This window comes from Salmo salar, chromosome 02, assembly GCF_965601325.2.
Source record: "Salmo salar chromosome 02, fSalSal1, whole genome shotgun sequence".
In the NCBI taxonomy this organism is placed as follows: Eukaryota; Metazoa; Chordata; class Actinopteri; order Salmoniformes; family Salmonidae; genus Salmo; species Salmo salar.
This window is the reverse complement of record NC_138292.1, coordinates 59,212,859-59,239,369: the sequence shown is the minus strand read 5'-3', so window position 1 is coordinate 59,239,369 and position 26,511 is coordinate 59,212,859. Positions and strand designations below refer to the sequence as shown.

General features: G+C 42.4%; 3 protein-coding genes across 3 annotated transcripts; all 3 read left to right on the top strand.

Annotated features, from left to right (window-relative positions):
- The first annotated feature begins 616 nt into the window (after positions 1-616).
- LOC106587115 (ADP-ribosylation factor-binding protein GGA3) lies at positions 617-8,365 on the top strand. Its single transcript, XM_014175138.3, has 17 exons — positions 617-713; positions 1,337-1,421; positions 1,672-1,747; positions 1,841-1,939; positions 2,053-2,176; positions 2,280-2,383; positions 2,720-2,800; positions 2,987-3,124; positions 3,352-3,433; positions 3,555-3,674; positions 3,918-4,154; positions 4,372-4,433; positions 4,582-4,844; positions 5,081-5,376; positions 5,517-5,686; positions 6,314-6,424; positions 6,759-8,365. The coding sequence occupies exons 1-17, from the start codon at positions 674-676 to the stop codon at positions 6,867-6,869; spliced, it is 2,199 nt and encodes a 732-aa protein (XP_014030613.1). The 5' UTR covers positions 617-673; the 3' UTR covers positions 6,870-8,365.
- A 200-nt stretch (positions 8,366-8,565) lies between these two features.
- LOC106587120 (small ubiquitin-related modifier 2) lies at positions 8,566-10,988 on the top strand. Its single transcript, XM_014175153.3, has 4 exons — positions 8,566-8,722; positions 9,341-9,472; positions 9,843-9,914; positions 10,268-10,988. Exons 1-4 carry the CDS (start codon positions 8,702-8,704, stop codon positions 10,331-10,333), a joined length of 291 nt encoding a protein of 96 aa, XP_014030628.1. The 5' UTR covers positions 8,566-8,701; the 3' UTR covers positions 10,334-10,988.
- A 3,655-nt stretch (positions 10,989-14,643) lies between these two features.
- Positions 14,644-24,945, top strand: jpt1a (Jupiter microtubule associated homolog 1a). Its single transcript, XM_014175169.3, has 5 exons — positions 14,644-14,839; positions 16,226-16,368; positions 23,858-23,958; positions 24,172-24,199; positions 24,511-24,945. Exons 1-5 carry the CDS (start codon positions 14,784-14,786, stop codon positions 24,651-24,653), a joined length of 471 nt encoding a protein of 156 aa, XP_014030644.1. The 5' UTR covers positions 14,644-14,783; the 3' UTR covers positions 24,654-24,945.
- Positions 24,946-26,511: the final 1,566 nt, after the last annotated feature.

The following is a 26,511-nucleotide window of genomic DNA, read 5'->3' as shown; positions in this document are numbered from 1 at the left end:
CCCGGTTAGTTGAGGTAGTATGTATATTTGACTAGATGTTCAGGAGTCTTATGGCTTGGGGGTAGAAGCTGTTTGTATTCACTGCATGTGACAAATACAATTTTATTCTCCGAATCTGCTAGGTTAATTCACATAACCTGCTTCGTTAGTTCTCCTAACCTGTATGTTAATTATCCTAATCCGCTACCTTAGTTCTATTAACCTGCTACATTAATTCACCTAACCTGCGATGTACAATTTCCTAACAGGCTATGATAATTATCCTAACCTGCTATGTAGGCTAAACAAACCATCTGTACCGACAAATTAGCATAACATCGGCTGCCTCCTGGGCTTGAGCCAGGTGCCCCTTTCAAAGCCCCAGCTCAGTGGGCCCCAAACAAAAGTGACATTATTAAGCACGTGGAGTAATGAGTAGGATTCTGTTTTCACATGCAAAAGTTTGCTTTCGCTAAAAACGTTTTATCAGCCTTACCAATGAAAACTCTTTGAAAATCCAAACATATTGTAAGGAAAGAGATGTATGCACCATGATGTAGACAACATGACCGATCGCAGCAGATTACTGTTCGATTCGAGAATGCGGTCCTCCCTCGCCGCTTTTTCCCGTTTACGACCGGTGCCCCGTGGCTCAGCATAATCGAATACGCCCATTGGTGTATCTGCAGTGAATATGGCGGATGCGGAAGGGGAGTCGCTGGAGTCGTGGCTCAGTGAGTTACATGCTTGGAAATTAAATTATATGTACTTCTTTATTAATCGTTTTAATGTTCAACAATTTGGCCATTCACAACGACATCACCAGTGCCAGCTAGAATGTACAATTTATACAAATGTCAACAATGGCTATGTTCATTTATTTATCGTGTTTTGAGTCAATGTTTGGGGCATGAGAGGTGGCTTGCAATGAGCTAACGTTAGCTAGCTATTTTGGCAACAACAGTTCATGTTCACAATGCCCACGACCCTTTATTGACTTTTGTTAGGTAGCTAGCTAACTAAGCTTCTATTTTTTGCTAGTTGTCAAGATTTTGGGAGTTAGTTTGTTAGCTAGATAGCTTAGCAACTACTGTAACTACTGTAGTTGTTTACAAATTAACTTCCAGCTGGCTACACAACTCTGTGACTAGCTAACTGGCTACCTAATTTCCTGCAAGGGCTGCCTGCATTCGACTAGATCTTGCAGTGCTTGCGTCAAGACAAATGTGCAGTAATACATGACATGTTTGGCTTTTATCACATTCAGGTGTCAGCCATGAGCAGTTTATTTTATAAAGGAGCCTATGAAAACCCAGTCAGGGATAGATATTCATGTGACCCCCCTTCCCCCTTGCAGACAAGGCCACCAACCCATCCAACAGGCAGGAAGACTGGGAGTACATTATAGGATTCTGTGACCAAATCAATAAGGAATTGGAAGGGTATGGATGCTTTTTCTGTGCTCTTCAAGTAACGTTACTGCAGGTCCCCTGGATCATATTTCAGAAGCTGAACTCATTTCTGCAGTGTTACGGTAGTAATCTCATTGTAATCAATAGGGTTTTCTGAAGATGTAATGGTTTTAACTTTTTATTGTTGTCAACTGCATAATCTCAAATTATACTCGCTTGGAACTGTTGAATCCTTGAATTGTTTGAGATTTGTTCTGATATTATATGATTTTAATTTCAGCCCACAGATTGCTGTGAGATTGTTAGCCCATAAAATACAGTCCCCACAAGAATGGGAGGCGATACAGGCTTTGATGGTGCGTAACATCCCACTCTTACATTGAGTATTTGTAATTTATCACTAGGCCTATAATTCTTGGAGCTTTAACATTGACTACTTACTTTTGCAGGTTTTAGAGGCTTGCATGAAGAACTGCGGGAAAAGGTTTCACAACGAAGTTGGTAAATTTAGGTTTCTAAATGAACTCATCAAAGTGGTGTCACCTAAAGTAAGTAGATAATATCAACTGTTTTGTATTGGTCCTTAATCCCATAGTTCTGTATGTCATTTGTGGCTTTGTTAAAATGGAATCCATCCAGCTGAACCCTGTTCCTGTTCCAGTATCTAGGTGACAGAGTGTCGGAGGTGGTGAAGAAGAGAGTGGTAGATATGCTCTTCAGCTGGACGCTCTCTTTACCCGATGAGGCTAAGATCAGTGAAGCTTATCAAATGCTGAAGAAACAAGGTAGGATTTCAACATAAAAAAATCACCCTATTTCAGGTTTTCATTGGTTTTTAGCCTGTACTGTAAAGTCGCCATGGCACTTCTAACTGTTGCCTTTTTTCAGGTATTGTCACAGTTGACCCTGAGGTTCCTCTGGATAAGACACTGATGCTGTCGCCCCCCTCCCGGCCCAAGAACCCTGTGTTTGAGAACGAGGAGAAGAGCAAGGTGAGATGCTTCCTTCTTATGATGTTTGATGGAAGATCTTTGTATACGGACGCTATGAATTTACTTTGTGAAGAACGTTTTAATTGTGTTATCTTTAAAAAATATATATATGTTTGAATTCTGTCTTTGGGATGCAAATAGCATAGGCTAGGTCTCATCCTCTTTCTCACTGGTCCTGGCATGTTTGCTTTTCAGAGCTTCAAGTTGATCGATGATCAAAGATATTTTCTCAGGCCCTGGGTTCTGTCACAGGGCTTGGCTGCTGTGACTTGACCCTACTGTGGGAAACAGACTAGAGTACTAGAGACTCTGACTTATTATTCTCTCTCTCTGTAGCGACTGGCCGAGCTTCTGAAGAGCAAAAAGCCTGAGGATCTACAGGAGGCCAACCGCCTCATCAAAAACATGGTCAAAGAGGTTAGCCTACATGCATCATCATACAGACATGCATCCAGTGATCTAGGGAGTAGTTGTGTAAACAGAGCTGCTACACAAACATCATAATGACGTTGATGACGACCATAATGACGACAAGTGATTGAATCCGACCCTCTCAGTCACTGTGTCCCAGTGGGTTTAAGGCAGACGTGTGCTGTGTTTCAGGATGAGGTGAGGCTGCAGAGAGCGTCGAAGCGCAGCGGCACCCTGGAGGAGGTCAACAACAGTGTTAAACTGCTCAACGAGATGCTCAGCCACTTCAGCAGGGACCAATCAACAGATGGCGATAAGGAGCTTATCAAAGTTGGTCCACATCTTACTTCACTATCACTATTGTAGACTCTTCCCCCTCCAAAAAAATGGAGGTAGACACTTTTTATAGATTAACTTTGTGGAAAATAAAATGAAATCGCTTCCAATACAATGAAAGTTTGCCTGAAAAATCTGTCTTTGTTGTTAATACACTTTGGAAGCATATATGAAATGTGTTTTCATCACATATTATTATTGGTGTTGCTTTTTCATTTCAGGAGCTTTACGGTGACTGTGACAAGTTGAGGGGGACTGTGTTCAAGCTGGCCACAGAGACAGAGGACAATGACAGCAGCTTAGGTAACCAACACCCCCTGAGGCCTGCCGTCTTATTGGCCAAAATAGTCAAATCCCTCCCATTGGCCATATTGATTGGTTGGATGAGCCTTCATTGTGACCTTTGACCTCTCGTGACCCCCAGGTGACATATTGCAGGCCAGCGATGACCTGTCCCGCGTCATCAACTCCTATAAGAGGATTGTGGAGGGACAGACTGTCAATGGAGAGATGGAGACACTTGGACCATCAACTACTACACAATGTAATAACATGAGGGTTCACAGATTTTATTTTCTACCAGGGATTGTCCACCTTTTCCTTTCTGAGGCCCAGGTCTGGGGATTCTTTACAAAAGTATAAGCCCCCCCCTTCATCTGATATCACATTGGTGTCTTATTGTATTTACCATTTTGGACTGTTTCACCCTCATCTTGTGAACTTCCCAAATCATGATAGCAGCAACAAATAAGTGAAACTCAATCAATCTCTTTCCATCCCTGGCCAGGTACCAAAGACAGCAACCAGTCTGAGATCCTGATAGACCTGGCTGGTCTGGACCTCCAGAGCCCCTCCCTACCTGAGCATCCTCCTCTAGCCCAGCACCCAGACCTCATCCCAGCCGACCTGCTGTACGGGTCTGCACCCCTCCAGGATCTTCAGGCCTGCCCTGCCATGGAGGAACCCATCCCCAGCAAACCCTCTGCCGCACTGTCTCTACTGGACGAAGAGCTCCTCTCTCTAGGTACAGCACATCCTGTATCAGCAACTTTATGTCTTGGATCTGATAAGAAAGCATTCGTTTTCTGTGTGTCTTTGTGATTCATGTTTTTGACATTGAATTCACACAGTACTCACCTAATCCCCACATATATTGCCAAAGTCTCTCCCGGGAAATGTGGGTTTTCTTTATAGAACAGGAGAATAAATTGACTGATATATGGACTGTTTGTTTGTTTCAGGACTTAATGACCCAGTTCCTTCAAAAGATGACTTGAATAATCTGTGGACGACATTTTTGCAGGTAAATGGCCATTTAAGTGTCCTAACCAGTCAATACTTTCAGAAGCATTTATCTGGTAGAAATATTTATCCTTTCTGGAATTATTGATCTTAGCAATATTAGCATGACACACATTGTTTAATGTGATGTTAAACCCCTTCTCTTCCAGGCTCCCAACCCAGTTTTGGACCTGTTTGGCAGCGCCCTCCCAGCTACTGTATTCTCTGCAGCTTCTACGACAGCCGCCAGTTTGGACCAGTTAGGAGCTTCTACAACAGAGCCTGTTTCTAAGACAGCCGCCCATGTCAGTTGCCCACAATCCTCAGTGGCGGCCTCCTTTCCTTACCCCAGTGCTGCTGCCCAGGCAGTCTCCGCCTCCCTGAACCACAGTCTGCAGGACCTGGCCATGTTGGATCTGGGTAGCCCCAAGAGGTGCTCATCTCCACTACCAATCATACTTTATGTTCCTGTGAAGGTTAGATGCTAGCTAGCATGTAGCACATCATGTAACTGGAGGCTTGAAAGTGGATAACTGAAGTAACATTTAAATGCCACCAACTATAATAACCAATTGGCGTTATTGCTTGATCTATTCTTTTGAGTGTATGCAGTAGGGATGGGCGGTACAGAGTACAGTTTTAATGTACATCCGTCATCATCTACTATAGCGTGCCTGGTGTGATCAACACCGGCGACCTGTTTGGGATGGGTGAGGCTATGGGTGCCACTGCCTCCCCGAGAATTGGGATCCCCGCCTCCAGATCCAGCCCTCTCCCTCTGGGCATCCTACCGGCTGCTGCTGCTGCAGCCCCTACCTTGTCGCCTAAGACCCAGGCTGATGACAGCCCCCTTCTTCGCTCCCTGTCCCCCATCCTGATTCTCCCGCTGGGGCAGGCCAGCCCAGCCAAGTTCCCTGAGATCTCCCTAAGTAACGTCCACGTACCCCTGGAAGCCATCAAGCCAAGTGAGTCCCAGGAAGACCTTAGCCTGATTCAGGGGTTTCTGGGTATTGTAGTTTGGTAAACGCAGATGGCTCAGTACAGTGGCTGGAAGTGCAGATACTGAGTGTTTTCTTCCTCTCTCTGTCATTCTGTGATGTTTAAGGCAAGCTGTGTCCTGTGACGGCCTATGATAAAGACGGGGTCCGCGTTCTCCTGCACTTTGCCACTGACTGTCCGCCGGGCCGGCCTGACGTGCTGGTGATGGTGGTGTCCATGCTGAACACGGCACCACTTCCCGTCAGGAACATAGTCCTACAGGCTGCTGTACCCAAGGTAAAGCTGACTTGGACAGTGGACACTCACACTGTTACAACCTATTCAACTACACTGTGTTCTGTACTTACACTGTGGTCTGTACTTACACTGTAGTACAGGGATAATCAACTAGATTCAGCCGTGGGCTAATTATTTTTCTTGAGCGGATGGTCGGAGCCAGAACATAATTACAGATCATTTGTAGACTGCAAATTGACTGCAAGAAGATATCATATTTTAAAACCTTGCTTACATTTGTATATGACCACATATCTCTGTGTGGGAATACTTAGCAACAGATTCCCAACATTAAAATAACTTGGAGCTAATTTCCAGGTGTTTTGACAGTGTTTTATGTCCAACAATGGAGAAAACAAAGTTTGCTCAAAACCTGGAGGGCCAATTAAAACCAACGCTGCCAGTTGGGGAACCCTGCTGTAGTTGAGGAAAAGAACTCCTGAGCGTCATTATTTTAGCCTACTTGAATCCTCACTCTCCTGACAAGTGACATGTTCAGTGAGGTACTGCTTCAGACAGGCAGTGAAGTTTGCTCAAACTATAATATTTGTGAGTTAATAAATAAATAAATATATATATATATATATATATAAACCAAAGCCTTGTTCATTCCTTCCCCCTTGCCAGTCGATGAAGGTGAGACTACAACCGCCCTCGGGAACTGACCTGGCGCCCTTTAACCCCATCTTTCCCCCCGCCGCCATCACTCAAGTCATGCTGCTGGCCAACCCACTGATGGTGAGAGTCCTCCTAGTGTAGTTAATGAGAGTTATTCATCTGATATTTGCATGAGTTGAATATGTGGTTATTATAATGTAATAATATATTCCACTTAATAGATGTTATGGTATAGTGAGTGCATACCTTTTGTCTGTGTGATCCCTGCTAAGGTTCAGGATCCATAATTTCATCCTTTAGTTGTTACTTGGTCTTTATGATTCCTTACATCACCTACACGTCTCATTTGTGTGCTTTAGTTTGAAATCGAAAGGATGCTACAATGCTAAGCTGGCATGCTAACTCTGTGTGTGTGTGTGTGTGTGTGTGTGTGTGTGGTGTGTGTCTCTCGCAGGAGAAGGTCCGGATGAGATACAAGCTGACGTTCACACTGGGAGAGCAGCAGTGCACAGAGACTGGGGAGGTGGACCAGTTCCCCCCAGCAGAGATATGGGGGGCTCTATAGCCCCCCTAACCCCAAAATGGTGCCAAGGACAATACAGTAACACATGGTGGGGACAGCTTGAGCTTGAGTCAGTTGACACTACAAAGACTGTATTTGGGGGAGAATCAATGTATTTGTGAATGTTTCAGATACTAGTAAGTTATTAAGCGCTATTATCATTGTGCCATTTGTTACATTGTCCTTCTGTTAGGTGTCATGTTTATTTATTTATTTATACTTCAAGCCCAATCTTCTCTGAATGGAATTGTTACAGAATTGCTGCACTTTAGAAATGCCGTACAGACTTACAATGTTTGGCTTTAGAGCAGTCATATACAATTGGAAATGTAACTTTCAACGGTCAATAAGAGCCAGCCTAGCATGTGATAAGAGTGGAAGTTATCACATGATATATATCGGGCAGTTACACAAGACTGTTACAATGAACTACCAGTAATTGTCCCTGTCCAATCTCCCTATTGTCACAGTTAATGGAAAAGAAGCCCTAGACTAGTAGCATACGGTATACATATCTCTTTTCCTCCTGCCCCCTTTCACTTTATTCCAATACCTCAGTAGAAAATGATGGTGCAGATAAATGACAGTACAGATAGCTAAATGCTGAACACTTGCATAATGTTGTTGAGAAGAACTTTGTGAATATATTCAATTTAATGATTTGTATTTTTGGGAGCAGAGCGCTATATCTGGTCAGGTGGGGTTTTTCTATTTCTACCTATATATTTCTATTAGTGCTATTTTGACATGTTTCAGTTATGGGAGGTGGTGGCCTGCCAAGGTGTGTGACTGTGAATCCTTAAGTATTTATTTATTTTTAGGTGCTTGTCATGAAAGTATTGGTTTCTAGAGATGTTGTTAGCGAAGCAAGCTCCGTCTACTGCTTTGAGATCAGTTTACTGCTGAATTCTTCCCTGCATACTGAACTCTTCCCTGCATACTTGACTTTGAATGGCTTGGTAGCAATTTTATATTAGTTTGTAGAAACCTGGGGCTTATCCAGGAGGGTGAAATATCACAGCCCTTTCAGATAGACCTGTATTGAGTAGAACTTAGTTGTTTGAATAGGGAAGTTTGTCAGCTCTATACATTACATTTCTATCTGCGATGTCTCAAACCTTGCATCCCCATTCAAACAGCCCATGGTGAAGGTGCTTTGTCTGCAGTGGTACAATAGGACATGAATCAAAATAGGGCTTATGGGTGTCCCTTGCAATGTACTAGTATGTAACAAGAGTGTCAGACTATCTGTCTGTATTCAGTCTGTCTGCGTTCTGAAGCCATTTTCTGTTATCAGTACCAATGTTACAATGGGAGGACTCTTCCAAACTTCAATATAAATTGTTGCTGTATTTATTGTCCATTTTATAGACTGGCAAATTAATTCATGTGCATTAATGTGTGGTTCTTTAATGAGATTGAACAGAAGTATGTACTGTAAATGTATTTTCAAACAGCTGTTTCACCGCATGAAAAATTAAAGTCTTCATTTTAAAGAATTGCCACATGCTGTATGTGGTATGTTCATATGCTTGCCATGGCTGCCCTAACCCACTTGCGCCCATACGGACTGATTACCGGCGATGCAACACCTATAAATAATCAACTCTCTTGGAAAATGTCATTTTACTTTGTATTTTTAAGTTTAGTTTCACACCAACAAGCAACACTGGGGGCACACACTGTGGGTGCTCAGAAATGTAACACCGTGCACACACACTGAGTGCTCAGAAATGTATCGTCTGGAAAAAGCGCAGCACAGACAGCTCTCCAAACTGGCGCAGATGGAAGTGGCGCTCCTGCCGAAAGCGCACAGTCGCTGAAGTGTAGCAGCCATGGCAGACGAAAAACCCAAGGTGAGCAATGAAACGTATTTTATTCGCAATATTTACAGTGAAGATGTATTCTCGCTATGTTGGTCTGTATGATATTCTGAAAAGGTTTGAGGTTTAGAGCAGCTAATTTACTAAACCGGTTGATTTACTAGGAAATATTTCAGAATCGGTCTGGACCGCTAGGCTAACTGCTAGCGTGAAGCTAGCTAGCGAATAATATCAGTAATAATGTGCCTTTTGTGATTTATTCACGTTTTGTCAGTCAATATAAGCAGTTTAATTTTCTAATTTAATTGTAATATTTATATTGTTCATATTCATGTGTTTTCTTGTCATGATGCAACCTAGATGACTAGCTAGCTAACGTCGAGGGCCCGTGCCCGAATAACAGTATGGCAGCTAGCTAGCTACATATAGTAGTTAGCATGCTAACATGATCAATTAGCTTGATGTAAACATTGCATTGTTATGAATCGGAGTATTCCGTGCAGACCATTGCACTTCACAATAATGTCTCTATCCAATATAATCCGTGATTTGAAAGTTAGTTTTGATGTGAATGATAGTTTAGTTACTAGAGAATGTTCCAAATATCCACTCCCTTCTCTAATCATCGAATCTGTTTGGTTTGTTTTTTAGGAAGGAGTGAAGACGGAGAACAATGACCACATCAACTTGAAGGTGGCAGGACAAGACGGTTCAGTGGTGCAGTTCAAGATCAAAAGGCACACACCTCTTAGCAAACTCATGAAGGCATATTGCGAAAGACAGGTAAGGCAACATCAGCATCCATTGGCTGACAAACATGCATGTGTAGCACATGGGGATGTGTGAAACTTACTCCTCAGCCTGAAGTATCCCCACTTGCGCTAGCGAATAGCTAGCTTTTCGCGTGCCGCTGACTGGTAAGACGCTTCAGGAGGGCGGTCACGTGTGCTACAAGGCAGAGGTCTCGAGTTCATGCAAGGTATTAGCCAAATCGGGAGGAAGTTGTACTCACTAAGCAAGCAACATGACATCCTGTACACATGCACACAGACTGACATTATTATTACAATGCACAAGTTCCCTTGATTGAAGTATTGTGTATTTTACACTATTTGAAGTTAATATTTAAGTGTCTTGTGATGCCTTTCCACAGGGCCTGACGATTAGGCAAATCCGGTTCCGGTTTGATGGTCAACCAATCAACGAGACAGACACACCAGCACAAGTAAGTTGGTGGATAAGGTTTGTTATTGTTCCTCAAATCATATGGTTGAGTTGACTGTTCATTGGCAAACAGTTTTATCCTGTGCCGGGGGCTGCCTCAAGGACCACATAGTTCCCTGGAGCCAGAGGTTCAATCCCTGTTCCTCCACTTACTTTCTCTCCTGTAATCCTCTCATCTGGCTCCCCCTTTAACATTCTGATCTGAACCTGTCAATAAAACTTCAAAATACCCCCTAAAAATATATATATATTATTTTATCCTGCCCATTTGAAGCTTGTTTACTCTGGTAGAAAAATGCTTATAAATTGCTATGATGCTATAACTGATCTTGACTATGACTTTTGTTTTTTCAGTTGGAAATGGAAGATGAAGACACAATCGATGTGTTCCAGCAGCAAACGGGAGGTTTTCTTCACTAGGGTCCTATGTTCCCCACCAACACCCCTACCTCCCCTAATAATGTATTTTCTGAAACTCTGCTTTTGAATTCCAAATCGACTTCTTAACTCCTATCCCTAGGCACCCTCATGCAGATCTGAAAAGATTGGACCAATATGGTAATATCTGACTTGCTGTGTTATAGCCATATTGGATACTTCCAATCCTTTCAGGTCTACAGGAGTAGGAGTTTTGTCAATTTGGGATTCAGCATACCTAGTTCTACAAGTGTCAATACCGTTCACTCTGATATTCACAAAATGCACATAACATACTGTTGTATATTATATCACCCTTGCATTTATTCTGTACATAACTGAGTGAGGAGTCCTATTGTCAGGTCCTATTGTCAGATCCAGTTTCATGTGCTGAACTAATCCACCAATCAAAGCCTACAATTCTGGACAATGTCTTTTGGAAGGCGTGTGTAAGTTCTTTACATCTAAATCACCCGTTTTGACGATTGCTGGTCAGACTTTTCTGTTTTTATTTTCAGAGATGGATTCTTGATCTTCATTTTTTTTTACACTTATGTTGTAGAAGTTGTTTACCATGCAACTTGTATTGATGTTCTCCAATAAGCCTGCATTTAAATTGACTCATCTGTTATTGTTGAAATAAATGTCATCTTTTTTATATTTGTCTCTGTCATAGATATATACAGTGCCTTCGGAAAGTTCAGACTCCTTAACTTTTTCCACATTGTTAGGTTACAGCCTTATTTCTAAAATGTATAAAATTATTTTTTCCCCTCAATCTACACACAATAACCCATAATGACAAAGAAAAACGTTTTTGCAAATTTATAAAAAAATAAATAAACTGATTTACATTTACATAAGTATTCAGACCCTTTACTCGGTACTTTGTTGAAGAACCTTCGGCAGCAATTACAGCCTTGAGTCTTCTTGGATATGACGCTATTTGGGGAGTTTCTCCCATTCTCTGTAGATCCTCCTAAGCTCTGTCAGGTTGAATGGGGAGCGTTGCTGCACAGCTATTTTCAGGTCTCTCCAGAGATGTTCAAGTCCGGGCTTTGACTGGGCCACTCAAGGACATTCAGAGACTGCTTAGGGTTTTCCTGTTGGAAGGTGAACCTTCGCCCCAGTCTGCGGTCCTGAGCAGGTTCTCTCTGCACTTTGCTCCGTTCATCTTTGCCTCGATCCTGACTAGTCTCCCAGTCCCTGCCTCTGAAAAACCATCACAGCATGATGCTGCCACCACCATGCTTCACTGTAGGGATAGTACCAGGTTTCCTCCAGACATGACGCATGCATTCGTGCTAAAGAGTTTAATCTTCGTTTCATCTGACCAGATAATCATTTTTCTCATGGTCATAGTCTTCAGGTGCCTTTTGGCAAACTCCAAGCGGGCTGTCATGTGCCTTTTACTGAGGAGTGGATTCTGTCTGGCCATAAAGGCCTGATTGGTGGAGTGCTGCAGAGATGGTTGTCCTGGAACATTCTCCCATCTCCACAGAGGAACTCTAGAGTACCTCTATCAGAGTGACTATTGAATTCTTGGTCACCTCCCTGACCAAGGCCCTTCTCCACCTATTGCTCAGTTTGGCTGGGCGGCCAGCTCTAGGAAGAGTCTTGGTGGTTCCAATCTTTTTCCATTTAAGAATGATGGAAGCCACAGTGTTCTTGGGGACATCCAATGCTGCAGAAATATTTTGGTACCTGTCGTGGACGAATCAGAATTAGTTGGGTAACATAGATAATTAAGATGTTTTATTAGTATAATATGCTTATTTGAGGTACTTGTCATTAGAAAGTGTCCATTGGACACTGGTGTCTTTTCAGGTGCACGTCTACCTTAGCTGGGGCTCAGACACTTGGGGCCCAGAGAAGGGAGAGGTCAGACTTGTCGTCATGGGAATGTGTCTTTACCTATTTTTTTAAACCATGTGAAGGGATGGCGTGATTGATGGGGAACCAATGACTTGCTCCACAATGTCTGTGAGCAAGTCACTCCCTCCTTTTCTTTATTGTGGGGAGGATTATGGCAGTAAATGGACCCTTGTATGTCCTCTCTTAGATCTTGCACTTATCCTGTGATAATATATGGCCTAGAGGCTCACTCCCCAGTGAGCCTGTCCAGGAGTAGGGTCAAGAGGGGGTTTGCTTGAGATGGGAGTATCTAGAGTTGACAATTGATATATGCCATTGGATGAAATGGTGTTTTTGTTCTATACCGTACCAGGGAGGGACGGTTCTAAGGAGACCAGCTACTGGGCTATTCAATGAACCAGGTTGACATAGCAGTTACTGTCTGCTGTGTTTTATGGATATCTGTCATACAAAATTTAACCTTTGTGAACTGTTACTAAGTATCTTGTCAATGTACGTTGAAGGGGGTGTATCGTTGCTATAAAAGATGTCTGTAGCCATTGTGTAATTACCTCATTCAATGGTTCATTCGAGAGAGTGCATTATTGGGGGTCAAGTGCTTTTGCAAAAGTATCTTAAGTATTAAAGATGTAGTTTAACTCAGACTGGTGTGTTTGTAACTCTTCTCATTTGGTAATGAAGAAATTAGCCACCACATACCCTTCCCCAGATCTGTGCCTCGATGCAGTTCTGTCTCAGAGCTCTACAGACAATTCCTTCAACCTCATGGTTTGGCTTTTGGTCTTTTACCTTTATTTAACTAGGCAAGTCAGTTAAGAACAAATTCTTATTTTCAATGACGGCCTAGGAACAGTGGATTAACAGCCTTGTTCAGGGGCAGAACGACAGATTTGTATCTTGTCAGCTCGGTGATTCAAACTTGCAACCTTTCGGTTACTAGCCCAACGCTCTAACCACTACGCTACCCTGCCGCCCCCCATCTGACATGCACTGTCAACTGTGGGACCATATATAGACAGGTGTGTGCCTTCCCAACTCAAACAATCAATCGAATTTACCACAGGTGGACTCCAATCAAGTTGTAGAAAAAGCTCAAGGATGATCAATGGAAACAGGATGCACCTGAGCTCAATTTCGAGTCTCATAGTTAAGGGTCTGAATACTTATGTAAATAAGGTTTTTCTGTTTTTATTTTTAATAAATGTGCAAAAATGTCTTAACCTGATTTTGTTTGTCATTATGGGCTATTGTGAGGAAATTGTTTCATTTAATACATTTAAGAATAAGGCTGTAACGTAACAAAATGTGGAAAAAGTCAAGGGGTCTGAATACTTTCCGAAGGCACTGTAGACCTCTGCATGTTCAGATGGTAGAGAGGAGATTGATGATGCCATCATTTACAGCAATCCTGACATTCAAATATGTATGTACACTAGGCTTATTGAATTTATCCTGCCATGTACTCTTGATGATGGGTAGCTGATGTCTCAATACATTTTGTTAGGAAAAGTGCCATTTTAATGATATGCCTGTGTGTCAATCTCACACAAACTGTAAAAGGTAATTAGGGCCCTGTGTTTTGGTTAATAATGTCACAGGACCTGGATTTTAACTTGGATTTGAAGCCTTTTCCAAAAAATTCAAGCAATTGTCTTGAGGATGGTGCTGGACCATCAGACATAAAAAGAAAAGGGGGATGTTTGATGAATAAGCTTTAAATAAAGATTAAAATCCAAGTCATGACATAATGATAATATCAAATAGAAAGATTCCTGCTTAAAAACCCCATACAGAACCAGTCAGTCAATGCAATAGAGAACAATCATTAAAAAATCAGAGGATATGAATGACAGGTCATCTACTTACCCACTAGTTCATGATTATGAACCTTCTGATCTACTGACTAGTGGAACACGATATGAATTGGTGATGATGAACCATCTGTTTACACAGGAAGCCCAATTGTGATATTTTTTTCACTAATTTGTCTTTTGACCAATCAGATCAGTTCTGAAAAAGATCTGATATGATTGGTCAAAAGTTCAATTAGTGGAATTAAAGATCAGAATTGGGCTGCCTGTGTAAATGCAGTCCAGGTGACCTTCTGTCTGATTCACATAGTCTGATTTTTCATGATTGTTCTCTATTGTATCAACTGATTGGTTCTGTATGGGGTGTAAAAACAGAAGTATTTGTCAGGAAAGGATTTATCTCAAATTGTTTGATTGTACAGAAAGGAGGGTTATAACATCTCTAGATTCAGACATTATATGGATATTTTTTGTTGTTGCTGAGGACAGTGGGCTTTTCCTAGGGCGCGCAGGTCGTACACCGATTCTCCAATCAAATGCATGATTAATAAGTCAGGAACCAATCAAAAGAACGAATCGTCCTTTTGTGGGTGGCAATTCAACCATGGAAACGCCCTCTTCACGTTTTTGTTTTAAAGGCCGATTGATCAATTTGCTTGTACCGGGTGGAGTAAAACGAGTCTGAGGTGGTGAAATATTGGTCTAAAAACGCCAAAATCGTCGTGTTATTTGCAATAGCTTATCAACTTTTACCAGCCTTTCACAAAATGACGACGACAACTATATATTCAGGCATGGAAGCTGGAGCAAAAAGCAGTTCCAGGTAAGCATCATGACATGTCAAGAGCCTTGCATTTTCAGCCAAATGTCAAATGATGCAGCCCTCATCTAGACAGCTAAGTTAGCTAGCTAACCTTTAACTATCTGGTGAACAATAGCTAACTGTCAAACAATACACTATTTTCTTAACCTCTTCGTATTAATGGCATTGTAAATGATTTTGTGAGAGGATGTATTTTACGATAAATGCATCTGTGGCCACAACCACCGTTGATATTTGCCTCTTTGTATGTGGAACAGGCTAACGTTAGCTTGCTAGCAGTTAGCTAGTGAATGTAGCTAGCTAATCATGTGCTCGTAGGTGTGTAAAAGCAAGCTAATGGTTCTGATTGCCTTCAAAGGAATCAACATTTGCTTGTTCTTTTAGCCAATGCAGGGTGCATGACACTAGAGACAGACTGCTAGCATGAAAGTTGTCGTTGGCTAGCAAATCAATTACAGTTAATTTTATGGTTGGGTGGGGCCCCATGTGGAAGATGCTTTTTCTAGCCGACTAATGTTACTAGTATCCACTATGCCAACCATGACCATGTAGCCCTCGTCCATAACTAGATTTGCTCAAATTAAATAATCACTAAACATATATTTGGCGAGCTACTGACTTGCAAAACCAACTAGGCTAATCAGACATCAATTATTTTACATCTGGTTGGTTAACTGGCTTGATTAAAGTTGATATCAGGCCGAAGCACCAGTCCCACATACAATGACATCTGGATATTTGATGACCCACTGGTTGTAGTGTGGGCTGGGGGAACCTAAAATGTCTTATGTTGAAAATCTGAAAATGAGCTTGCACCTGGGTTTACATTTACGCAAACACAAAGCATGTAAATCAAAAATATATTTTTAATTGTTAATCTTAGCAGAAGCTATTGCTTTCCATCATTATCTCTAAATGCAGAGAAGCTGCCATTTCAAAGATTATTTCATGCTTTAAAAATCCTCAAGTTTGGTCTCCATGGGTTTATGTCACACCCATTTTTCATCTTCTAAGACCTCGGCTTAAAGTTGGGTTCACTCACTGCAAGAAGAGATAGTGGAGCCTATCTCTAACATGAATTCAAAGCATTGTCTGTCTGCATAGATTAGCTCCAGTCAATGTGTCTGCTAACCAGGCCACCATAATGACAGGAGTCAGGAAGGCTTTGAAAGGAAGTGGTCTTAATGTAGTGTTGCGCAGCAGCCACTGACTTCATCCCCAAATTGCCTGGTGGTGATGCCCTTTGTCCTGCACTTTTTTTTTCTTGAGCAGGAACTCTTACTTAGAGGGTACAAATCCTAGTTTAAGGCTATACCAGTAAGAATGATACAAGTAAGGCTAGTTATTTATTTTACTCAATACTTATCTGGTTGCTTTGTCGCTTAGGGTCCTGCGCCCCCCTGGAGGAGCCTCCAACATCTCTTTTGGCAATGATGAGGAAAAGCCCCCCAATCGCAAAAACAAGATGGCCTCCAACATCTTCGCTGAACCAGATGACCCACACGCTCATCGGAGGAACAACCCACCTGGTAACCCATCACCCTACCACAGCCTCTTGTATAATACTTATACTGTGCCTCTATAGCTGTATGTAGTGTATGTAATTTATCAATACTCCTCTGTGCGTGTCTTTAGTCTTTAAATCTTAAATTAATTTCTCAGTTTAATGTCTTAAATTCACTTTTCAAAGGTCTTAAATGCAGCTGAGATGACAAGTGTTGCCGTTATAGTGCCGCTGCTTAATTGTTGCCATTGCGGCAATTATTACTATTTTAGCTTCAAATAATACTGGAGGCACACTTTCAAAATGTTAGCGCTATCCAACCATATGTGTGTGCACGTCATGTGAGTCGGGCCGTTGCCAGAGGTGAGGGCAAGATTGCCTATACTTTAATTTTTTATTAGGATCCACATTAGCTGTTGCAAAATCAGCAGCAACTCTTCTTGGGTCCACATGAAACATGACATACAGAACATTAATAAACAAGAACAGCTCATGGACTGAACTTCATCAATACATTATTAAAAAAAAGCACACAGCCTACATATTACATTTACATTACATTTAAGTCATTTAGCAGACGCTCTTATCCAGAGCGACTTACAAAATGGTGCATTCACCTTATGATATCCAGTGGAACAACCACTTTACAATAGTGCATCTAAATCTTTTAAGGGGGGGGGGGGGGTTAGAAGGATTACTTTATCCTATCCTAGGTATTCCTTAAAGAGATGGGGTTTCAGGTGTCTCCGGAAGGTGGTGATTGACTCCGCTGTCCTGGCGTCGTGAGGGAGCTTGTTCCACCATTGGGGTGCCAGAGCAGCGAACAGTTTTGACTGGGCTGAGCGGGAACTGTGCTTCCTCAGAGGTAGGGGGGCCAGCAGGCCAGTGGTGGATGAACGCAGTGCCCTTGTTTGGGTGTAGGGCCTGATCAGAGCCTGAAGGTACGGAGGTGCCGTTCCCTTCACAGCTCCGTAGGCAATCACCATGGTCTTGTAGCGGATGCGAGCTTCAACTGGAAGCCAGTGGAGAGAGCGGAGGAGCGGGGTGACGTGAGAGAACTTGGGAAGGTTGAACACCAGACGGGCTGCGGCGTTCTGGATGAGTTGTAGGGGTTTAATGGCACAGGCAGGGAGCCCAGCCAACAGCGAGTTGCAGTAATCCAGACGGGAGATGACAAGTGCCTGGATTAGGACCTGCGCCGCTTCCTGTGTGAGGCAGGGTCGTACTCTGCGAATGTTGTAGAGCATGAACCTACAGGATCGGGTCACCGCCTTGATGTTAGTGGAGAACGACAGGGTGTTGTCCAGGATCACGCCAAGGTTCTTAGCACTCTGGGAGGAGGACACAAGGGAGTTGTCAACCGTGATGGCGAGATCATGGAACGGGCAGTCCTTCCCCGGGAGGAAGGTCAGCTCCGTCTTGCCGAGGTTCAGCTTGAGCTGGTGATCCGTCATCCACACTGATATGTCTGACAGACATGCAGAGATGCGATTCGCCGCGAGAATAGGAGAGGGCCTAGAACAGAGCCCTGGGGGACACCAGTGGTGAGAGCGCATGGTGCGGAGACAGATTCTCGCCACGTCACCTGGTAGGAGCGACCTGTCAGGTAGGACGCAATCCAAGCGTGGGCCGCGCCGGAGATGCCCAACTCGGAGAGGGTGGAGAGGAGGATCTGATGGTTCACAGTATCAAAGGCAGCAGATAGGTCTAGAAGGATGAGAGCAGAGGAGAGAGAGTTAGCTTTAGCAGTGCGGAGAGCCTCCGTGACACAGAGAAGAGCAGTCTCAGTTGAATGCCCAGTCTTGAAACCTGACTGATTAGGATCAAGAAGGTCATTCTGAGAGAGATAGCAGGAGAGCTGGCCAAGGACGGCACGTTCAAGAGTTTTGGAGAGAAAAGAAAGAAGGGATACTGGTCTGTAGTTGTTGACATCGGAGGGATCGAGTGTAGGTTTTTTCAGAAGGGGTGCAACTCTCGCTCTCTTGAAGACGGAAGGGACGTAGCCAGCGGTCAAGGATGAGTTGATGAGCGAGGTGAGGAAGGGGAGAAGGTCTCCGGAAATGGTCTGGAGAAGAGCGGAGGGGATAGGGTCAAGTGGGCAGGTTGTTGGCCGGCCGGCCGTCACAAGACGCGAGATTTCATCTGGAGAGAGAGGGGAGAAAGAGGTCAAAGCACAGGGTAGGGCAGTGTGAGCAGGACCAGCGGTGTCGTTTGACTTAGCAAACGAGGATCGGATATCGTCAACCTTCTTTTCAAAATGGTTGACGAAGTCATCCGCAGAGAGGGAGGAGGGGGGGGGAGGGGGAGGAGGATTCAGGAGGGAGGAGAAGGTAGCAAAGAGCTTCCTAGGGTTAGAGGCAGATGCTTGGAATTTAGAGTGGTAGAAAGTGGCTTTAGCAGCAGAGACAGAAGAGGAGAATGTAGAGAGGAGTGAGTGAAAGGATGCCAGGTCCGCAGGGAGGCGAGTTTTCCTCCATTTCCGCTCGGCTGCCCGGAGCCTTGTTCTGTGAGCTCGTAGTGAGTCGTCGAGCCACGGAGCAGGAGGGGAGGACCGAGCCGGCCTGGAGGATAGGGGACAGAGAAAATCAAAGGATGCAGAAAGGGAGGAGAGGAGGGTTGAGGAGGCAGAATCAGGAGATACGTTGGAGAAGGTTTGAGCAGAGGGAAGAGATGATGGGATGGAAGAGGAGAGAGTAGCGGGAGAGAGAGAGCGAAGGTTGGGACGGCGCAATACCATCCGAGTAGGGGCAGAGTGAGAAGTGTTGGATGAGAGCAAGAGGGAAAAGGATACAAGGTAGTGGTCGGAGATTTGGAGGGGAGTTGCAATGAGATTAGTGGAAGAACAGCATCTAGTAAAGATGAGGTCAAGCGTATTGCCTGCCTTGTGAGTAGGGGGGGAAGGTGAGAGGGTGAGGTCAAAAGAGGAGTGGAGTGGAAAGAAGGAGGCAGAGAGAAATGAGTCAAAGGTAGCCGTGGGGAGGTTAAAGTCACCCAGAACTGTGAGAGGTGAGCCATCCTCAGGAAAGGAACTTATCAAGGCGTCAAGCTCATTGATGAACTCTCCAAGGGAACCTGGAGGGCGATAAATGATAAGGATGTTAAGCTTGAAAGGGCTGGTAACTGTGACAGCATGGAATTCAAATGAGGAGATAGACAGATGAAGATAGTATGTGTATGTATTGATATGTGTCTATCTAGATAAAATAGGGAAAAGGCGATGTGGTGTTGCTTTATGTTTTTTGAAACCAGGTTTGCTGTTCATTTGAGTGATATGAGATGGAATGGAGTTCCATGCAATAATGGCTATATATAATACTGTACACTTTCTTGCATTTGTTTTGGGGACTGTGAAAATACCCTTGGTGGCATGTCTGATGGGGTAAGTGTGTCAGAGCTATGTGTAAGTTGACTGCAAACAATTTGGGATTTTCAACAAGTTTCTTAAGTATTAGCCCTTTGACTACAATGAAGAGCAAGATGTGCTGCTTAACTAGGTCTTTCCTTGCATCACTGGACAAAAATCAAGATAAGACCAAACTAGAGCCTGCAGGACTTGGTTTTTGGAGTGCGGTTTCAAAAAAGCAGCATCTCTTTATTACGCACAGACCTCTCCCCATCTTTACAACCATTTTAATCTATGTTTTGACCGTGACAGTTTACAATGAAAGGTAACGCCAAGTAATTTAGTCTCCAACTTGTTCAACAGCCCCACCGTTCATTACCAGATTCAGCTGAGGTCTAGAACTTAGGGAATGATTGTACCAAATACAGTGCTCTTAGTTTTTATGTTCAGGACCAGTTTATTACTGGCCACCCATTTAAAACTTAACTCTGTTAAGGGTTTCAGTATTTATTTTGCTGTGGTTGCTGAAACATATATGGTTGAATCATCAGCATACATGGACACGCATCCTTTTGTTTTATACCCAGTGGCAGGTCATTGGGGAAAAAAAATAGAAAAGCGGGCCTAAAGAGCTGCCCTGCTTTACACCGCACTTGTTTGACATTTTAGAGAAGCTTCCATTAAAGAAAACCCTCTGAGTTCTATTAGATGGCTCTGAATCACAATATGGCAGAGGTTGAAATGCCATAACACATACACTACCATTCAAAAGTTTGGGGTCACTTAGAAATGTCCATTTTTGTCCCTTAAAATAACATCAGATTGATCAGAAATAGTGTAGATGATGTAAGTAACGATTGTAGCTGGAAACGGCTTCATTTAAAAAAATATATATATATCTACAGAGGCCCATTATCAGCAACTATTCCATGTGAGAAATTGGCAGAGTTCCTGTCTATTGTCTGTTCTTTTGCTCATCTTAATCTTTTCATTGGCCAGTCTGAGATGGCTTTTTCTTTGCAACTCTGCCTAGAAGGTCAGCATCCCGGAGTCACCTCTTCACTGTTGACGTTGAGACTGGTGTTTTGCGGGTACTATTTAATGAAGCTGCCAGTTGAGGACTTGTGAGGCGTCTGTTTCTTAAGCTAAACACTCATGTACTTGTCCTCTTGCTTAGTTGTGCACCGGTGCCTCCCACTCTTTCTATTTTACTTAGAGCCAGTTTGCGCTGTTCTGTGAAGGAAGTAGTACACTGCGTTGTACGAGCTCTTCAATTTCTCGCATGGAATAGCCTTTATTTCTCAGAACAAGAATAGACTGACAAGTTTCAGAAGAAAGGGCTTTGTTTCTGGCCATTTTGAGCCTGTAATCTAGTCTAAAGAAGCCAGTTGAATTGCTTCTTTACTCAGAACAACAGTTTTCAGCTCTGCTAACATAATTGCAAAAGGGTTTTCTAATGACCAATTAGCCTTTCTAAAATGATAAACTTGGATTAGCTAACACAACGTGCCATTGGAACACAGGAGGGATGGTTTTTGATAATGGACCTCTGTACGCCTATGTAGATTTTCTATTAAAAGTCAGCTGTTTCCAGCTACTATAGTCACAACATTAACAATGTCTACACTGTATTTCTGATCAATTTGATGTTATTTTAATGGACCGAAAATGTGCTTTTCTCTCAAAAACAAGGAAATTTCTAAGTGACCCCAAACTTTTGAATGGTAGTGTACTTTTATTTTAACAGGTTATGGTCAATAATATCAAAGGCTGCACTGCAATCTAACAGTACAGCTCCCACAATCTTTATCAATTTCTTTCAACCAATCATCAGTCATTTGTGTCACTGCAGTACATGTTGAGTGCCCTTTTCTATAAGCATGCTGAGAGTCCTTTACAATTTGATAGACCACCCTAATTGGAGCTGGGCAGGTAAAACAAAAATTACTGACACCGACATTGCCCTCTTACCAAAGGGATCTTGCTTTCTTGGTGATTAGGCTGCAAAACATTTCTGCAGATAATTGGTTCTAAAACCGTTATTTGGTCAACAGTGATGTGCTTTACCTTCTTCCTGCAATGAAAGTACACTACATGACCAAAAGTATGTGGACAGCTGCGAGTTAGGGTCACATTAACAACTTTTTATTTTAGACTGATCATGTAGATCCTATTCTTTGTTTAATTAGTTAACACTTCTCTTTCCCCCTAGCAAAGCTAAACATGGGTTATTTGACCTGAAATGCTATTTTTATATATTTTTTGGGGGCTCTTTATAGAATTGATGGCTTAACTTTAAGGTGCGTTACCGTCACCAACTGGAGTGGACCTCCCATCTTTCAATAACCCATGTGGGTAAAGGTTCGTAATAACCAATGAGTAGATGGGAGAGGTGGGACATGCAGCGCGTCAAATAGCTAAAATGGTACCAAGTTCTATTTTTAGCGCCTGGCTATGAAGAAGTCTGAATTCGCGTGAGCTGTTTTGTTTGAAATTATTGAATAACATGTACATTTTTATTTTTTTCAACACTCACTGACTAAACGTGTGCTGTCTGGTCAGCATGTTAGCCACCTGTTACACCCTCTACAACCATTGACTTATTATTTGACCCTGCTGGTCATCTATGAACGTTTGAAGATCTTGGCCATGTACTGTTATAATCTCCACCCTGCACAGCCAGAAGAGGACTGGCCAACCCTCAGAGCCTGGTTCCTCTCTAGGTTTCTTCCTCGGTTCCTGCCTTGAGTTTTTCTTAGCCACTGTGCTTCTACATTTGCATTGCTTGCTGTTTGGGGTTTTAGGCTGAGTTTCTGTATAGCACTTTGTTATTGACTGATGAAAAAAGGGCTTTATAAATACATTTTGATGGTTATGACTGACTTAATCACTGCCCTTGCTAGTTTGCTTTGTATTAACATTCACAGTATTGGTTACTTTTTGTCTCAAATATTGAGTCACTGAAACAAGCAAAGTATCAGGCCAGCTGCTATTTACACCCTGATGGCAATATGTTGGACTACCGAGAAATGTATTGGTGAATTATTACCCATGCATTCAACTGAATCATCTATTCTGTCAACAATACCTTTTTTGGGGGGGGGGGGGGGTTAAAATAACCTATTTTTAAAACCTCAAGTCTGATTTTGTAGCATAAACTGGGAATTTTATTTATATTTTTTTTTTTACTGATGTTATTGTCTGTTTCACATTTGCAAATTGGTTAACACTGTCAGTTCCACTTTAAGAGCCAGCCCTAAATACTACTTTTTGCCAACAGGCTCATTTCTGGAGGGGAGTATCAGCAGGTGTGCGCAGACTTCACAAATGGTATTAAATTGCATTAAAAGTCTTAAATTCAACTTCATCGTCCCTGGAGATACTCTGTAGGTGGGATGCAAGTTGCAACTTCCTCCACAAGAGGGCAGATCATGTTCATGTATGATGCTGTGATTCATGTTCGCTTCACAGATATAAGAAAAGCTGTCACGGTGTTTGGTCGGAACAACAATCGACAAGCCACAATCAACAGCCTGATCAATGCTACGTGACGTCGCGCTGCCTTGAGGCAAATGGTGGTCACACCAGATAATGACTGGTTTTCTGATCAACACCCCCATACTTTTTTATATTTTTTAAATGAAAAGATGAGTGTTGGGCACATCTGTATTCCCAGTCATGTGAAATCCAGATTGGGGCCTAATGAATTGATGGATTTCCTTAACTCTTTGTTTTTAGATTTTTGCTCAGTATATGATAAATCCAACTGACTTATCTGATTTGTAGCTGTTGCGTAGGGGTGATCCACATGTTGTTTGAGTGGTTTTTGGCTTGCCCCCAGGCAGGATGTTGGAGTGGAGTGTTCCCTGTCTTTGTGGTTGGGTACTCACTCTTCCTCAAAGTTTTCATTTCTGGGCTGTAGCAATAAGTAAAATAAACCATGAGCAGTAGGATCAATCCATGAAATGGCAGAGCTAAGCAGTTTGTTTCATTCTTTTGATTAGATGAGATGTTTGGCTACTTAACATTTTAAATGATTGATAAGAGTTATCACTGGCATGCGATGTCTGTAAATTTGAATGTAAGCCCTCGCTCACTTGGTGATTTAGCCAGACAATTCCCAGGGAATGAGAATCAAACCATGTTAATTGTCATTTCTGTGTATCTACAGGTGGGAAGCCCACTGGAGTGCTGTGTGGAGAACCCTCGGCCCCACTGAGGAGATGTGCTGCCCAGTCGTCCTCCAACAACCACGAAGACTCCAACGCCGGGGTGAGATGGCTCAACGCTGAACACACACACAATCTGGAACTGTCCCATGTTGACATTTCCTCAAACAAACAAACAATCTGGAATTGTCCCATGTTGACATTTCCTGAAAGTTAAACAATAGGCATTCTTTGAGGATTTCACTTTGCTTTCATGTAGTTGGCCTATTCATTTCTGATCTAATAATGTACCCTGTTTCCCTTCATCTCCTCTTAGAATGGAGACAATGACATAGGAAATGCTGGTGAGGACAATTTTAATGTATTTTTTACTTCCACTGTTAAACAAGTTGTCCAGATTAAGACTACAAATTCATGTTTTGTAAACTTCTAAGAAGGTTAATTTTACTCACAATAATGCTAGTTAAATTATAGCTAAGAGATTGGGGGGGAAACATGATTTTTAGTATTTTTGTAGTGTTTAATGTTTACCATTTATAGTGTTTGTTTATATTGACTTTGCTATTACCAGATGTTTAAAAGCTTCAAGCAGCAGTATTACGCTTTAAATACTTGAGTCTCAAGCATGTTAACCTGTCTGCTTTCCAATGTTTAGATAACGCAGTTGAGGTCGTTCCCATCGCAGAGCAGAGGGATGAGGCTCCCCAGCCATCCGGAGAGGCTTCCCAGCCCGCCGCGGGGATGATGTCAGGCCGCAGGAACCCCCCAGGGGGCAAATCCAGCCTCATCCTGGGTTGAGGTCCCTTCTCTTTCTCAGAACTCCGCCGTCCGTTTCTCTTTTTTAAAAGAATCTCTACCCATTCAAGTCCAGGAATTTCATCCCGTCCTCTCCCTTCCTGAGTCTGTTTTGATACCATCTTTTTTTTTTGTGGTACTTTTTTGTTGTTGACAGAAGCACTTTATGTACCTGATCCAAGCCCCTGGCATCTGTAGTGCTGTAGTCGCAGGCCTGCTGGCTGAAGGGCATTAGGTTTAAGTTGTCCCTCACTCCATCCGGTGTCATTGGCAAAAGTTCTGATGCGTGATCAATAAGGTTTCGAAAAATACAAAAATGGATACATATGAAGTTGTTGCTTTTGCACCGTGTTCATTGAATGGCAAAAACTGCATGCACGCCTGGTTTGTTCCAAGTCCGACTCAACCAAAACATTTTGGTGAACCCTTTGTTTAAAAAAAAAAATGTAATAAAAAGGGGGGGGGGGGTGTAAAGTTTTACTGTGAAGGTTTCATTTTATTTTAAGGTTATGCTGGACTAAATTGTGAATCATATTAATTGGTGGGGTACATGATCTAGTGTTGCATGAAGTTCGGGACATTTCTATGGAAACTAAAATCCACACGGGATCGAAGCTGTCAAATCAAACCCTGGTGTTATTTCTGAAGACTAAATTCAGTGAATATGTCCAGAAAATATGCTTTTGTCATGAAATGGAAAATAAGATTTAGTTTTTGTATTGTATCTGTAGTCCTTACATGTCAAAGTTATAACTTCAGTGCCAGGTTTGAGTGATTTGTTTATGATCTAATTTTTTTTTAAAGGGAAACTTACTCAACAAGTTAAAGTACACCTGTTGGTGTGCGGTACTCCATCTGATAGAATGACAAGTGACCTTATGACAGCTCTGCCTAGGTCTCGTTTTGCTTTTCTTTTCTTTCTTTTTTTTATTCTTGATGTTGGACACAATTTGGTACGTTAAGCAAATTGTCCAGAGTTCTTGTTCAAACTTCTGACTGCCTATTTTACTGTCTGCCTTGTACAGGAAAACCTGTGGTTCAATGTATGTATTTACCCACACACAGTTCAATTTTGTTCAAATGTAATTTGAATGAAATTGCACACATGGCTTTAGTGAATTCATGTTGAAGTGCTTTTCTGAAGATGTTGAATGGTCAGATGGGCTACATGATCGTTACTTGTTCATCCAAATTCATGCAGGTTTGTTTATCACTGTAAAAGTCGCAATGAATATTGGCACAAATTAAAAGTCATTTTTGACCATACATGGCTGTCTTTATTTCTGATGGCAGTGGTACAGTTGGCTGTAGTTATTCAATGACCTAAATACATTTTTAAACTGGGTGGGTTGAGCCCTGAATGCTGATTGGCTGAAAGCCATGGTATATCAGACTGTATTCCATGTCTAACTTTTTTTTTTTTTTAACTGCTCTAATTACATATGTAACCAGTTTATACAGTAATGGCAATAAGGCACCTCGGGGTTTGTGGTACAGTGCCTTCGGAAAGTATTCAGACCCTGACTTTTTCCATAATTTGTTTACGTTACAGCCTTTTTCCTCAGCAATCGATACACAATGACAAAGCAAAAACAGGTTTTATACATTTCTGCGAATGTATAAAAAAATCTTGAAATACCTTATTTACATAATTACTTAGACCCTTTTACTGTGAGACTTGAAATTTAGCTCAGGTGTGTTCTTGATGTTTCTACAACTTGATTGGAGTCCAGCTGTGGTAAATTCAATTGATTGGACATGATTTTGAAAGACACACACTGGTCTACATAAGGTCCCAAAGTTGACAGTGTATGTCTGAGCAAGAACCAAGCCTTGAGGTCGGAGTTGTCCGTAGAGCTCC

Coding starts and splice junctions, on each gene's coding strand:
- jpt1a (XM_014175169.3), top strand. CDS start 14,784: ATGACGACGACAACTATATATTCAGGCATGGAAGCTGGAGCAAAAAGC. Junction 23,959..24,171: donor ACGAAGACTCCAACGCCGGG/GTGAGATGGCTC, acceptor ATCTCCTCTTAG/AATGGAGACAATGACATAGG. Junction 24,200..24,510: donor CAATGACATAGGAAATGCTG/GTGAGGACAATT, acceptor TCCAATGTTTAG/ATAACGCAGTTGAGGTCGTT.
- LOC106587120 (XM_014175153.3), top strand. CDS start 8,702: ATGGCAGACGAAAAACCCAAG. Junction 9,473..9,842: donor AGGCATATTGCGAAAGACAG/GTAAGGCAACAT, acceptor GCCTTTCCACAG/GGCCTGACGATTAGGCAAAT. Junction 9,915..10,267: donor AGACAGACACACCAGCACAA/GTAAGTTGGTGG, acceptor TTGTTTTTTCAG/TTGGAAATGGAAGATGAAGA.
- LOC106587115 (XM_014175138.3), top strand. CDS start 674: ATGGCGGATGCGGAAGGGGAGTCGCTGGAGTCGTGGCTCA. Junction 3,125..3,351: donor GCGATAAGGAGCTTATCAAA/GTTGGTCCACAT, acceptor TTTTCATTTCAG/GAGCTTTACGGTGACTGTGA. Junction 4,845..5,080: donor GATCTGGGTAGCCCCAAGAG/GTGCTCATCTCC, acceptor CATCTACTATAG/CGTGCCTGGTGTGATCAACA.